The 13,375-nt window shown below is 36.9% G+C and overlaps 1 protein-coding gene across 2 annotated transcripts in view; it reads right to left on the bottom strand.

The window, feature by feature from the left end:
• Positions 1-13,375, bottom strand: part of STX17 (syntaxin 17) — a 39,480-nt gene that overhangs the window by 4,873 nt on the left and 21,232 nt on the right. For both annotated transcript variants that reach the window (XM_005153426.4, XM_034074393.1), the window contains exons 4-7: positions 12,054-12,119; positions 5,335-5,554; positions 973-1,091; positions 843-893 (exon numbers count right to left, since the gene is read on the bottom strand). In XM_005153426.4, coding sequence (XP_005153483.1) covers positions 843-893; positions 973-1,091; positions 5,335-5,554; positions 12,054-12,119 — 456 coding nt within the window. The remainder of the gene's footprint in view (positions 1-842; positions 894-972; positions 1,092-5,334; positions 5,555-12,053; positions 12,120-13,375) is intronic.

The following is a 13,375-nucleotide window of genomic DNA, read 5'->3' as shown; positions in this document are numbered from 1 at the left end:
AGGGGAACTTCAGAACTTTCTAGTACTGATTAAGTGAGAAGTACCTGAGAAACACCCACCCTGTGCAGTGAAGGCTGTCAGCACCATTGCAATTAGAAATGGTAAAAACAAATGGGACCTGGGTACAAGTCTCCCGGTCAGCACTGTGGGACTTCTGCGAAGGTTTAGCTTGTGTCCAAGAGCACTGGCCACAACTTCAATAGGTGCTCCAGTGACGACAGCTTAGGCGCAATTACCAGCACTATTGCTGAAATGACTGTTGCCTCCTCATAAAACTATTTTGACAGAGCCTGAATCAACAGGAGAGCCACAAATAGAACTTTCAGCAATGAGTCATTAATGTAGGGAAGGAGGAGCTGAGGGCTTAAAGTAATGCTTCTGAGCATTCCTCTGCCTTTGGCACTTGAAAATCAAAACATTTCACCCTAATTCTAGACAATCTGATGTCAACAATTATGTAAATACCTACAACTCTGGCAAGTATCTAATGTACCAGCATGGAAACTATAGGTGTATCTATCATAGTTCCCAAGTAGCAAAGATAGCACCTTTGTGCAGACATCTTGGCACACTGAGGAGGAAACAGCTCTGCCTCTGCTGGCATTTTCCTGAAGTTCTTAATAGTGACTAGGAGTTGTAGTCCTGAATACTGGACTGAATAAATTCAGCTATTTCAGTTATTCCGCTATTCTGTCACTCCAACCAAGTGATACCAGCTCAGTCTGAGTTCAGACTATGGGCACAAGTATTTGCTCATCTTTTTTCAGTCCCATTAGGATTACCCATTCACTGTCCTTTTGTACAAGACTCCATCTAGGACAGAATGCAGAATTAATACTTACGTTGACTAAGAGAGAGAAGTCAGTCACCAACTGGCTCAGCTCAATCAAGCCCTACAATTAAAAACACCCAAATGTTATTTTGCAATAAAAACAAGAGCACCAACGTGGCAGTACAGGAGTTCCACCATACCTCTTCTAAGGTTTCCCAGGACTCAGCTGCATTTTCTCGCTGAGGTATTTCAGGAAGGGGGGAGTAGATCTGGATTAAACTCTGCGAGCCGTCCTTCACTTCTGTGTTATGTAAAGTTTCTGAATGAGAAACATGAAGCTTATAAATAAATGCACTGAATCAGAACGCAGGTGATGTGCAAAGTTTCTCACTCTTAGTGTTTCTCAAGAATAAATTGATACTTAACCTAATTCAAGCCAAGTGACAGCCCTGAAAATGATCATGTAGGGAAAAGTCTTACAGCAATAGAGACTTTCTGAAAAGGAAGTTATTGCTGAAGAAATGGATTAATTCCTCTCAGCCCACTTTCACAATCAGTTCTGAGAATAACATTAAAATTATAGTCCTGAATTTAAGGTCAGTTAATTTTGTATCATTCAAGATAAGAAAACTGAGCCTGGGACAAAAAGCTTTTCATTAACATACGACACACAAGAACTTCCAGACTGAACAGACAGTTACTCATTTTATGATTAGGATCCTACCAGTTTGACTTTCAGCTGCTTGGGACTAAAAGAAGCTGGAGGAAAAAACTTTCAAAGCTATGAAAACCAAGTAACACACTGCCCAGCATTCAGTGCTGGATCCAGCTAGGTAACAGTGCTGTGAGATTGACAAGCACTTGCAGCTCAGCAGTACAAAGGAGCTATTCTCAAATATCTTCCTTTCTAAATCACCTGGACTGAACCCAGAGGACATTAGGATGAAGTATGGTGTTAAAAAACAGGGAAAGACAGAGAGCTAGGTGGCATGGGGGAGAGCAGATACAATGAATAGTCACACACATACCTTCTCCAGTTAAAGAGCCTGATCTCGAGCCACCATGGATGTAATGGACATGTGAGTGATTACAGACAAAATATTAAGTGCTAATAAAGAATAACAACAAACAAGTTTGGCTTGTCGTAGCAAGGATTTGGGAATAGCTTGAGAGTGTGAAAGGCAGACTGGAGAATGTATGTGTGTAAACAAAGAACGTGTTAATTTAGACAACTTCCGTTTCTGAAGGAAAATGGCTGCTTTAGTAGGTCACCAATGGTTCCTTTCCTGGAGAGCAGTATTAAGAGAAAGCTTAACCTGGGGAAGGCTGGTTAGATATGTCTAACAATACTAAAGTGTAAATATTGTATTAAAATCCTTAGAAACAGTGAATGTGCCAAGGTACTGTAATAATTTTCTGTAACTGTTACTACAACAGATACATATAATGGAAACCAAATAAAAATAATCATATTTATTTAAAAAACAGTAATAATGCATGCTTATTCATGGAATTAATTTGAGATAAAATAAAAATGACACATTTTCATAACCGTTTGTCCATTTCTGAACATTTTTATCCCTGTGCCTCAAAATACATTAAGGACTTAATCTACCAACTCTCAGATCAATACAAGTCTAACATCAATGAAGCTGGTGTTCAGCTGTAGCTACTAAGTCAGCAGAGTAACAGCAATGGAATAAGTGATATGGGGGTTTATATCAGGCTTGTTTATCTTTATTTCTACCCCTTTTCCTTTAAAAATCCAGACATGGAAGGCCCTTCACCTCCTACAATCATCACCTGTTCTTCTACAACATATTTTTGATTTATAACATCAGATTAATTAATGTTATAGACTCAGCTCTAAAATGTTGCTTTTCCCTTTTCAGCAGAATAATTCATAGATCCAAATGTGTCATTTTTGGGAGAAATCAGTTCTGCTAAATGTCATGACACTTAACACGGGTTTTGAGTATTTTATTCCATTTAAATCCTTCACAATCCTATTTCAAAATCAAGTTTCTTCTGCCAAGAGGAATGCACTCTTCCCTAATCACTCACATGCATGCTAAGTTGCTTGAAATTAAAATGCTCACAATACAAAAGCAGGGAAAAAGCTCACTAAGCAAAATGGCCTCTTCACAAATTGTGTTCCCTACTCCGTCTGTCCTTAACAATCTTTGTTGACCTACTGTAGAAAAGCACATCCTCCAAAGTACATAACTGATGCTGAAGTTTTGCATGACACACATTCAAGAGAGCTGAAAACTCTTCAGTAGGTTTTACACTGTTACCTTTTCCTAATAACTAAAAATTAGTGGGGAAAAAGTTCTCAAGAAAATTCTTTACTCCAAAATACTAAGGTAAAGAACAGGAAGGGTAAGAGAAGGTGAAGTCACACTTGGGCTGAAAGCATAAGACATTTACATTCACAAGTTCACGTTTTATCTGGTCTAACCAATTTTAATAGAACTAGAGAATGGAAGTGGCTCCAGCAGTTCACTTACAGCATCTCCCCAGAAATGCAGTTAATACAAAACACCTCTGCAGATTTCATAGAGCAGCTTCACACCTCATTACACTCAAGATAAAAATCTAATGCTCTGGAAGATTCAATATGTTGCTTAAAAGATTTTAGTAATTTTAAGAGTCGAGTTTCACCTTTTGTTAATATTTGTTTAAAATGCAATTAAATTCCATTTCTATTGGACCTCTGCCGAGGGTGGTGAAGCGGGGAAGGGACTACATCATATCACTGACATGCCTTCTAAATGGGCGATTTGAATTTGTAAACTCCTTCCTTCTCTACCAGGTGGGAAGCAACATGCTACAAAGAACAGGCATACTGAAGCTCCTTTGATTAAGATCAGCAGCCAAGATTTGCTTTCAGGACTGCAGCCTCAAAGCACAAAAGAATAAGCAGTATATTGCATCTGTGTTAACAATTCAACAGAGCTGTTTTCATGGGCAGGCAAACTTGAAGGAAAAATACCTGTTTCATTACATTTACTTGTCTGGCTGTCTGTGTAGCCCACTTTAAATGGGGTGAATGATTTCCATATTCTTGGGCAGACTTACAGGAGCATGTCATTCCAGTAATGTTCTTCTCATCGCAACCTTTCTGATCAATTTCTTGTCTTTCAGAAGTACTGTCAAGTTCAATGTCCTCCATCCATTAATGCTGTTTCAGATTAAAAAAAGCAGTCCTGTTCTTTGAAATTAAACTCTAGTTCCCATTTACCACCTATGTAACTATTAGAAAAGAGTAAGCCAGGACAAGGCCTTTCCAATAAAATACTGGAATGTACGGAGAACAACTGCGGAATGTTACCAAAAGAAGAGGTATTTTAAATGTAGTTCTCATCCTAATAGAGAAGAGCTCACAAAGAGCCTGAAAGCAATGACTAATATCGATGAATGGGATCACTGAATACCTGTCATTCAGTGCATAAACATCTAAAACTTGGAGTACAAGACTGAGAACAATGAGTTCCCCTCAGATGAGGTATCTACAGGTTTGTCAAATTAGATGGTCTTCAAAAGGCCCTTCCAATCCCAACCATTCTATGGTTCTTTATTTGATGTATCTTGACTTCTTAAGTTATTCTGATACTACTGCACATGATATTCTTGAAAGCAAGCCCAGATTTCAAATCTACTTTTCTCCCTGTTTGACTGTTAGACTCACCAGCTTGCTAATCACTCTTGAAAGAGTTCTTGTAGTTCCTTATGTAGCAACAGAAAGGGTCATGAAATCAAATCTGATGGTAGGTTCTTCTACAATGCCATGGACTAAAACACTCTTTTGATGTTAAGACACATGAAATTTTCCAACAAGTTAAGCAACACTGCTACTGCAGCATTCAAACTAACTGCTGTTATATGGAAGGATTTAATCCTGCTCTATCAACTTTCTCATAGATAATTAGCAGAGAATAGTGGCCAGTACCACAGCATAGTAAGGGCTTCCCCTGAAGACAGAATGGTAGAACAAGGAATGAAGGACATTTTGTACAGGAAGGAGGGAAGAACAGCAAACACGTTGACTTGTAACATGTTATAGCATGTTTCCAAGACCTTTTATTTAAATGGATTTATACTGTTTTCTGCTTTTCTGTCAGCTGCCAAGTTAAAATGCTGCAGGAAGAGACCTTCTGCTTTATACAGACTTGCTCCTCTTTTCCACATATTTCAGCAATGACGTATTATACTATCTGTCATATGATAGTTTTCTTCTTGATGTTGCAAGCACTAATTCAGTGAAAATGGCCTAATTGATTATTCACACATGATTAAGTGTGATCAACTATTCTACTACCTATGAACAGTCTCCTATTTCGATCCAAGGCTACAGGATCTTTGTCATAGAAAGCAATTCTCCACTTATCAAAACTCAGTCACAGGTCTTGAGAAAAGTGTGGTGTAAGGAAAGAAATTTACTTCTTGATTAACTATTATTCAACTGAAATCTCATTTGTTTACTTCATTTATAGCTGGTCAAATAAAAGGCAGACTGGATTCAACAATATATAATAGATAAAGAAATCAAATTCTCCTACCTCCTCCTACAGTTGCAGATCTGGTTAAAGAAGCATCCTCCTGTCCTTCGAGTTGCCTTTTAAGTTCTTCTGCAGATTGAGAATGGAGCTGCAGGAAGTCTTTTATGGCAAGTGAAGCTTCCTCTTTAACGGGATTTATCATTCTCTGCAACACCAGGATGTCTTCCTTCCGGACTCGCAAACAGAGTTTCTCCATTTCTCTCATATTGGAGCGGAGTTGCTGTAACCATTTTAAAGACTTATTTTGTAGCTTACTATGTAAGAGCACCAGACACTTTCAGTGGTTTGGAAGCAATTACCAGCTCGATATGTTTAAATATTCATTTAAAGTGCTAAGTAAAGTAAGACAGAAAAAACCCAACCCTCAAGTCCCAGGTTTTAAGCAATCTATGTCATCTCTCCTCTACATCCCTTTTCTTTTCCAGACTGTGTTGTTTGACTACAGCCTGTCAAAGGTGTCCCCAAATGCTGTAAAAGCCCATGCCTCTCATAACACAGTGAATCCTCTCCTTGAATCCATCCTGGGTCTTCCAGGCTCTGTTATCCTGTGTCCCCATGCTATTCCCTGGTCTTTTTATCATGCTCTTGCAAAACAGTTACTCTACAAAAGATACAGTGCTCTGCAGAGAAGGGTTTGTCTTCACTTAAGGTAGCCCAACCTAAAGATGATCCCTTCCAAATAAATGATCCTCCTCTTTCTCACTCCTCCTAAGGCAGATGACAGTCCTGTAGCCAACAGTGGTACTGAGTGAGACAGTGATTTAGTCACCTCAGCCAGAGCTCAACACTGTCCACAAGGGAAGGCATCTGCATTTCCAAGCACTTCTCATTTGGATGTGCCATTACCTCATAACGGGTCACTAAGACTGTTGTATTTTTAGTATTTGCTGATGCTTGTGAGTTCTCACAGTTCTCTATCTATAAGAAAACATAAATGGGGATGGCAGCTCTCAACACAGCAGCCCCTGAACAGTGTACTGAGGCATCACTGGAACATGCTGTTGAGTCTTTTTGGACTACTTCCCCTAAGAGAAACTAAGTTACCTGCCCCAGAAGAATAAGAACCAAAGATCAAGGAACAGATGTTACCTATTATCCTCTCTGGCAAACTAATTTATCCACAGATAAAGACAGCTAAGGCAACTTCAGGGACAGGGGATAAAGATTACCTTTCCCCCCAGTATTTATATTCTTTTTCCAGAAGAAAGTCAAATATATTTGATTGGAATGTCAAATATAATAAACCAGAAAGATTTCTTTAGTTACAAGAGTTTGGAGAAGATACAAACTATTTACAACTAGCAAGAATAGTCTGTTTGCAGGCATCTCCTGTGAAATAAATTTATGTCTACAGCAAAAATAAAGAGTTTTTTTTATTGCCTAGGCTTTTAAAAATCTAATAATGAACGCAACTTCTCTTTTTCTACAAATGAAGAAATTTATAGTTTAAATTATACCAGTTAGTGTTTCAGAACAGAGATTTCATGCTATTATAAAAAAAGACTGTAATAAAAATAATATTAATTGCATTACATTATAAGGTGATATAATAAATTATATTACTTCTTGCACTGTTTACCAGTTGGTTTGAGTATTCTTCTCAAAACAGAACAAGAAAATGGACTGGCATCAGTGAGTGGTTGGAAAAAGAAAGGTTCAATATACAAACCAGGTACAGGTAATGCCTTAGAATGACACCGTTGCTTACCTGGAAAAGCAAGAACTATGTACACTAGAATTATTTTTTTAATGTGTATTGGAAAGACAGTAGAAATATAAGTAGAAAAAATAAAATTAATTCCACAACAAATTGAGATAACTCTGCATGATACATATTTGGCAATCAAAGAAAGAACTACTGATTTGTAAAATTCATTTGTCAAATTACTATGAGTATATTCTGTTGTATGCTATGTACTACTTGCCATTCTAGGCTGCACTATTTAAGTCACTGATTAACAATAAAGAAAAGAGGGAGATACAAAAAATAAGATATTGAGCTGGACTAGAAACGTGGTATCCAATACTTTTCCTCATACATTTCTCATCTTAATGTAGTTTGCTCTTCCTGTATCTTCCTCCCATGGTCTGCCCAAAAGTACTGATAAAAGGAGAATGTCATCTCTGTCATAGCCCACCACATGCAAAAATTCTCAGTTTATAAAATCTTGGAGTTTCACTTTAAAGACAAAACGGGACTATCTAGACACAACATTTCACTATCTACTTTGTGAGAATTATATGCAGGGGACTGAATGAAGCTGATCCTGCTGTTTTGTTTCAGGAAACAGAATTATTATTATTATCCTGTCTTTAGCCATAATGGGAACGAAAAAAGACACACCAAACAAAACCATGTTGTGAAACAGTAACAACAGTGAGCTTGGGATGAGCTAATAATGCTTTCAAAGCAGCTTCTTCAAATAAAAAGGAAAATTACCTAGCTAAAACTGAGTTAAAACATAGCTCTGCTAGGGATCTGCACCACTGCAGCTGCAGCAATTACTAGTGTAGCCAACGCACAAGTATAACGAAGACTGTTACTGCGCAGTGACCAACACAGGCATCAACTTGCTTCTGGAGATTGCAAAACCCCTGAGCAGAAGTTTCAAGAGATACAAACTACTCACCCTAGGAATGGCTCAATCTGATCCTCATTTTCACTGTTCATTATTACCTTGCTGATCAGAGAGAAGTATTTGTGAGAAAGACGATGGAGAAATCAGATACGATCTCATGAGATAATATACTTGGAGTTGGACTAGATGACCTTCAAAGGTCCTTTCCAACCCAAACTATTCTATGATTCTATATTTACCTATCTGGTGAAATGTAATTTTAGTACCGCTTCTTTTGTGGTTTTGGCAAGAGGACTCTTGTTCCATTTACTGTCAACGAAAAAAAGCTAAACAGATTCAGCCTAGCAAGAAAGCTAAGCCCTGCTGTGAGCAGACACATCATAGGAGCTCACTGGGGTGTAACATGATAAATGTTATGGATATGCAAATGACTGTGACTTCATCTCACAATCATTTTAATGGGACAGAGTTTAATTTCTGGGTAGAGCATAAAAGTATATCACCTTCTTCCCAACTGTTTCCACTTCTAAAATCGAGCTTACCTAGTGAGGAAGGTAGCACAAAATCCTGTTTTCACTTAGGGGAATTCCTGAGTTTCAAACTCAGGATTTTTTTTCTTTATAATATTTGCAGTTTTCATGTGTTAACTTCCAAAACCATGTAACAGTCTTTGTTTCAAATGGCTTTCTCACAAAAACTGTAGGAAAATAAAGCTGACAAAAACCTTGGGAGATCATTCCTTTAAAGCATGATCTGCCATCTTTATCTTATTTCTGACAGTTGTTTATCTAATCTGGTCTTAAAAGGCTAACTGAATCATAGTGATCATGCCATTATCATGCTCAATCTCTGCCACTATAATTCTCTTTTTCTTTCTTCTTGGTTTATTACCATTTTCTAATAGTTTTTGCTTTGAACTCTTTATGCTGAAATAATACATAGATGACACAGGATCTATCAAATCCAATAAATCAGTCCCTTTCTAACTCCTGTCTTCTGTGTGTTAATCACTATCAACTCTCCCTCCATTGTTTTACATTAAGATGTAAATAGTGCCTTCAAAGAAACCCACTACCTTAAACCCTCTCAAACATAAGTATGATTTTTAAGAAAGCATTGAAGTAACTTCAGCTGTGCAAATGTAATGTTGCCTTCATTTACCTTCTCTAGACTTTGTCCAAAGTAGTGTAATAAAGGATACGTATTACAAATTTCTTGGCATAGGTCAAACAAACTCTTGAATTTAAAGATATATTTACCCTTGAGATGGCCACAGCCTGAAATAGTGAGCTGATTTTACATAACGTTTCACTGATACCATAAATGATCTCCTGCAGCAATAAACTCATCTACCCTGCTTCTCATGCTCTCTCAGCATATTTGCATAGGATTCCAGAAAGATACTTAATTTGAAGACTGCATAACTTTAAAGATGATACAGAAGGCACGAGCCATACAACTAAGCTTTGAAGATTTATGCAAATGAAAGCTGCCTGAAAACCACCTTCTACTTGTAAACCATTTTCAGCTGAAATGGAAATTGTAAAAGTGAAAAAGATAAAAAATAGATTACCATTTTTCAAATAACTTTGCAGGATGGAGCAACAGAGCGGAGAGACTGTCTGCCTGGGTATGTTTTGCAGAGCAGCCTACTTTTCTGGCCTGAAAGTAGACTAAAGCCAAATCATTCATTCATACACTATTCCTTTTTTTTTTGCTCAATGCCCTATATCTTCTCCAGTAACTGCAGCATTTTTCTTCCTCTCACTATGAATATGATCAGGGCAGACCTTAGGTGTTACAACAAAATCCTGCCATTTCATTGAAATGCGCTTAAAACTTGCAATAATTACCTAATAGTACGGTACAGTCAGCATCTATGTGGGCAAGACCTAGAAAAATTGCATATTTATTCAGGCCCTAACATTTTAAGGAGACTGTGAACCATCCCTAAAAATGAGAATCTACAAGAGCACATTTGTGAAAACTAATACATGGTATACAGAACAATTTTCTCAGTATTTCTGAAAGGGTCTCATCATGCCCTGTGCAAAGATTTCCCTGGCTTCTTTCCTTTTTAGCAGTCTTCAGTGCGGCTCCAGTCACTATAAAAAAGAGGTATACATTTATGCTCATCTATACTTCTATTGTCATTTTGACCATCATCAAAAGTACAAAAGAAGTAATTATTCTGGGTAAACTGAAAATTCAGAAAAAGGGCTAATTATGTGCACATGGATTAAATGTAGAGTGGCTGTGCATATATTTGTCTAAAACCTGTGGTGGATGCCTTGGGTCAATATTGACTTAGGGATTCCTAATGTATTTTTACAACATCTAATTTTGAGAGCAAAGTGTGTGCTGCAGAGAACATTTGGTATCACAATAATTAATCTGATTTCTTAGCAAACAAACAGATCACAAGTCCATTGGTAAACATTTAAACAGCTCACAGCAAACACATTCTACATGTCATATAATTTATTATCAAGTACTCCAGACTCCTAACTATTTAATTAAAACAAAGAGCTAATCTACTCTTCTTCCATGGACCCAGATTCTTATTCTGATCTCTGGGTATCAGAATGCGAACCACTTTAAGGCATAACTTGTATCCAGATCTAAAAGCAATAAAGGTTAAGAAAAGATAAGAAAATTTATTTGGGCTGAAAGTGAAAATGGCAGACTTGAGGTTCAAGACAAATTGAAATGTTTCTAGAGACAAACATGAGTTTTTATTACTAAAGCACTTAACATATTTTAAAACATCATCTTTGACATGAACATATGTTAAAACATCATCTTCGACATGACTACTTTTTCTCTAATTATTGATAGGTATTTTTCTTGCTAAACAAATGATTCTCATAATAAAGAGTTCCAAGAGAAGCATTTTGCACCACTCAGATGTGAAAATAGATTAGAGCACAGACATGAGCATTTGTAAGCAAACACATGCTTACAACACCACGCCTGTTGGAATGCCATTGTTTTAATAGGACTTCCACTTTTGGAAGACTCTATATTAAGAATAAAATTATTCAAATTTCAAATATACTTGGTGAAAAAATAAATACCCCCAAACATTCAAACTCCCAAATAACAGAAATATCAAGTGGATTTCTTCTATAACTTCCTAATACCTACACTAAAAAAAGCTCATTAGCACCTTCCATTCCTCAAAAAAGGCAACAATTTCCAGTTCTGCCCCCTGTCTAATACCGTTGCTCAATCAGGATTAAGTTCTTTCTGAGGCTTGGGTTGAGGTTTTCTAATTTTCAATCTAGTGTAATTTCCCACAGGAGTTAGTGAGGCATTGCAACAAACACGGGAACTTACAGTATCAGAATTATGAAATACAGATGCAGCATAGGTCACTAAAGCTTTGTTCTAGTAACAAAGTCATGTCCTTCCTCCTCCGAACGTCTATGAAAACAACAAAAAATGCCTCTCCTGCTGTCCTCAGACTTTTGCCAGTACCGCATGTTATAACCTCTCTTGCTATATCTGCTATATTATCACAGTTGCTATATCTGCACCGCAAACTTTACAGTGCAGATGTGGTCTTTGTGGGGTTTTCTATTGAGAATCTTCTTCAGCTGTGTGCCATTGAGCAGTGTGAAGGTTGATGCCTGGCATTAGCTCCTGCATTTTTTTCAGAAAAGCATGTAGGATTCCCAGTATGTTCTGTTACAGGTGACTGTGCATGAAGTCACTGGGATGATGCCATATTGACAAATGCATCTGGTATTTCCTCCTTTAATGATACTATGCATCTAAGAGATTTGCACACCAAAGCAGTAGCCCAGATGTTATGTGGCTGGCCTAAAACTATGCTTTAAAATTAACAGCATTCCTTACTGCAGTTCCTGTCTTCTAATTTAATAACATAAGAGGACAGTTTCAAAAGACCAGTCTCCAAACTTCTGTTTATTCAAGAATCCTGAAACATTTCTGATTGTATTTGCCTGAAAGGACACAATGAGGAATTCCCTGCCTTTTAAGTGAACTAAAGCAACACCTTGTACTTGTCAAATCTAGCTGTCAAATTTGTCTCTGTGAAGATCCATCCCTGAGGCAACCAGTACCATCTACGTGATTTAATTCCATTAATCTTACAAGTAATTTTAATACCCTTACCTGAACTGTTCGTCCTGCGTTAATGTGTTCTTCGTGCAATCTGTCCCAGAGCCTGCATCTCTGATACTAAAACAAAGGAAAAACACTCCATATAATAGTTATTTTTACCAACCGGCTATGCAGGAAAAAGGTACCTTTAATAAACAATCACTTTCATTTTCCAAGATTGACATTAAAGAAGCTGAATCATAGGCATTTCCACTGCAAAATTAGAGAGGTAAATGGCAATCAATGTATGTTGTGGATAATTCTGTACAATTTATTTTACTGAACTGCAAATAACCAGGGTTTCAGCATCAGCTTTTAACAACAGAGACATTGCAGCATCCTGATGCTCCTGTGGGATAAATCACTTGGTGGTCAGTAAAATGAAAGGCAGAAGGTGAAAAAGGAAATAGAATAGCAGATAAGCAGCACAACAAGGTTTCTGATATTATTTACCAAAAAAATAGCATTCATTACGCAATACTACTGTCTATATTTACACTCACCATTCCTATATAGGTATAAACACAGTTAGGAGAACCATCAAGCCAGATGTGGCACCTGCATGAGGCTCTACTAACTTCAACTACCCAGACAGCACTTTCCATGGGACAGAGACCAGAGTAATTACTCCATTAGCAGGAAGCAAGTTTTGCGAAAAACCTGCTTATCATTAGAAATAAACCTTTCTATCATCAAAATAAATCAATCCATCCTATTGCCAGTTGATATAAATAACAGAGACATTATCATGAAAAATAGTAAAATAATGTAAGTAGAAGCTATGATTCCTGAATATGTGCTTAAACCATTAAAGATTGCGTTTACTATTCTAGAAATTATTAGAACATTCTTATGAATTGTTTAAGTAACAAAACAGTTACCATGATCTGTGAGGTATTTTACATAAAGTTTAATTCCCCATTTTCTTAAAATGCTTTGTTGCCAACAAAATATCTACAGCATCCATTTTTCCTTAATTCTCTTCATCATTTTAGAGGCCACTGCAACAAAGATGACAAGTTACTCAGCTTTCTAACAGACAATGAGAAATCTGAAGTTACTTCTTCTTTTCAGAGAAAAAAAAGTCCTTTTATGTTAGGATTTTGTTGTGCTATGGAAAAGTTTTACTGTTCAATGAAGTCACATCCAAGTGATTTTTCTACAAAATTATCAGATTCTGCACAAATTATTATGTCATTAAAATTACTGCCATTGTTCTTTAAAATAAAATGGAAAAAAAAATCTATATCACCATTAGATCTTCTAATTCTGTAATCCCTGGAAGTATACTGAAACAGAAATTTCTGAAGGTGAACAGAAGAGGTTTGGGGAAA

The sequence above is a fragment of the Melopsittacus undulatus genome, chromosome 1 (assembly GCF_012275295.1).
Source record: "Melopsittacus undulatus isolate bMelUnd1 chromosome 1, bMelUnd1.mat.Z, whole genome shotgun sequence".
Classification (NCBI taxonomy): Eukaryota; Metazoa; Chordata; class Aves; order Psittaciformes; family Psittaculidae; genus Melopsittacus; species Melopsittacus undulatus.
The sequence above is the reverse complement of the archived record's forward strand: the minus strand, read 5'-3'. Positions and strand labels throughout refer to the sequence as shown.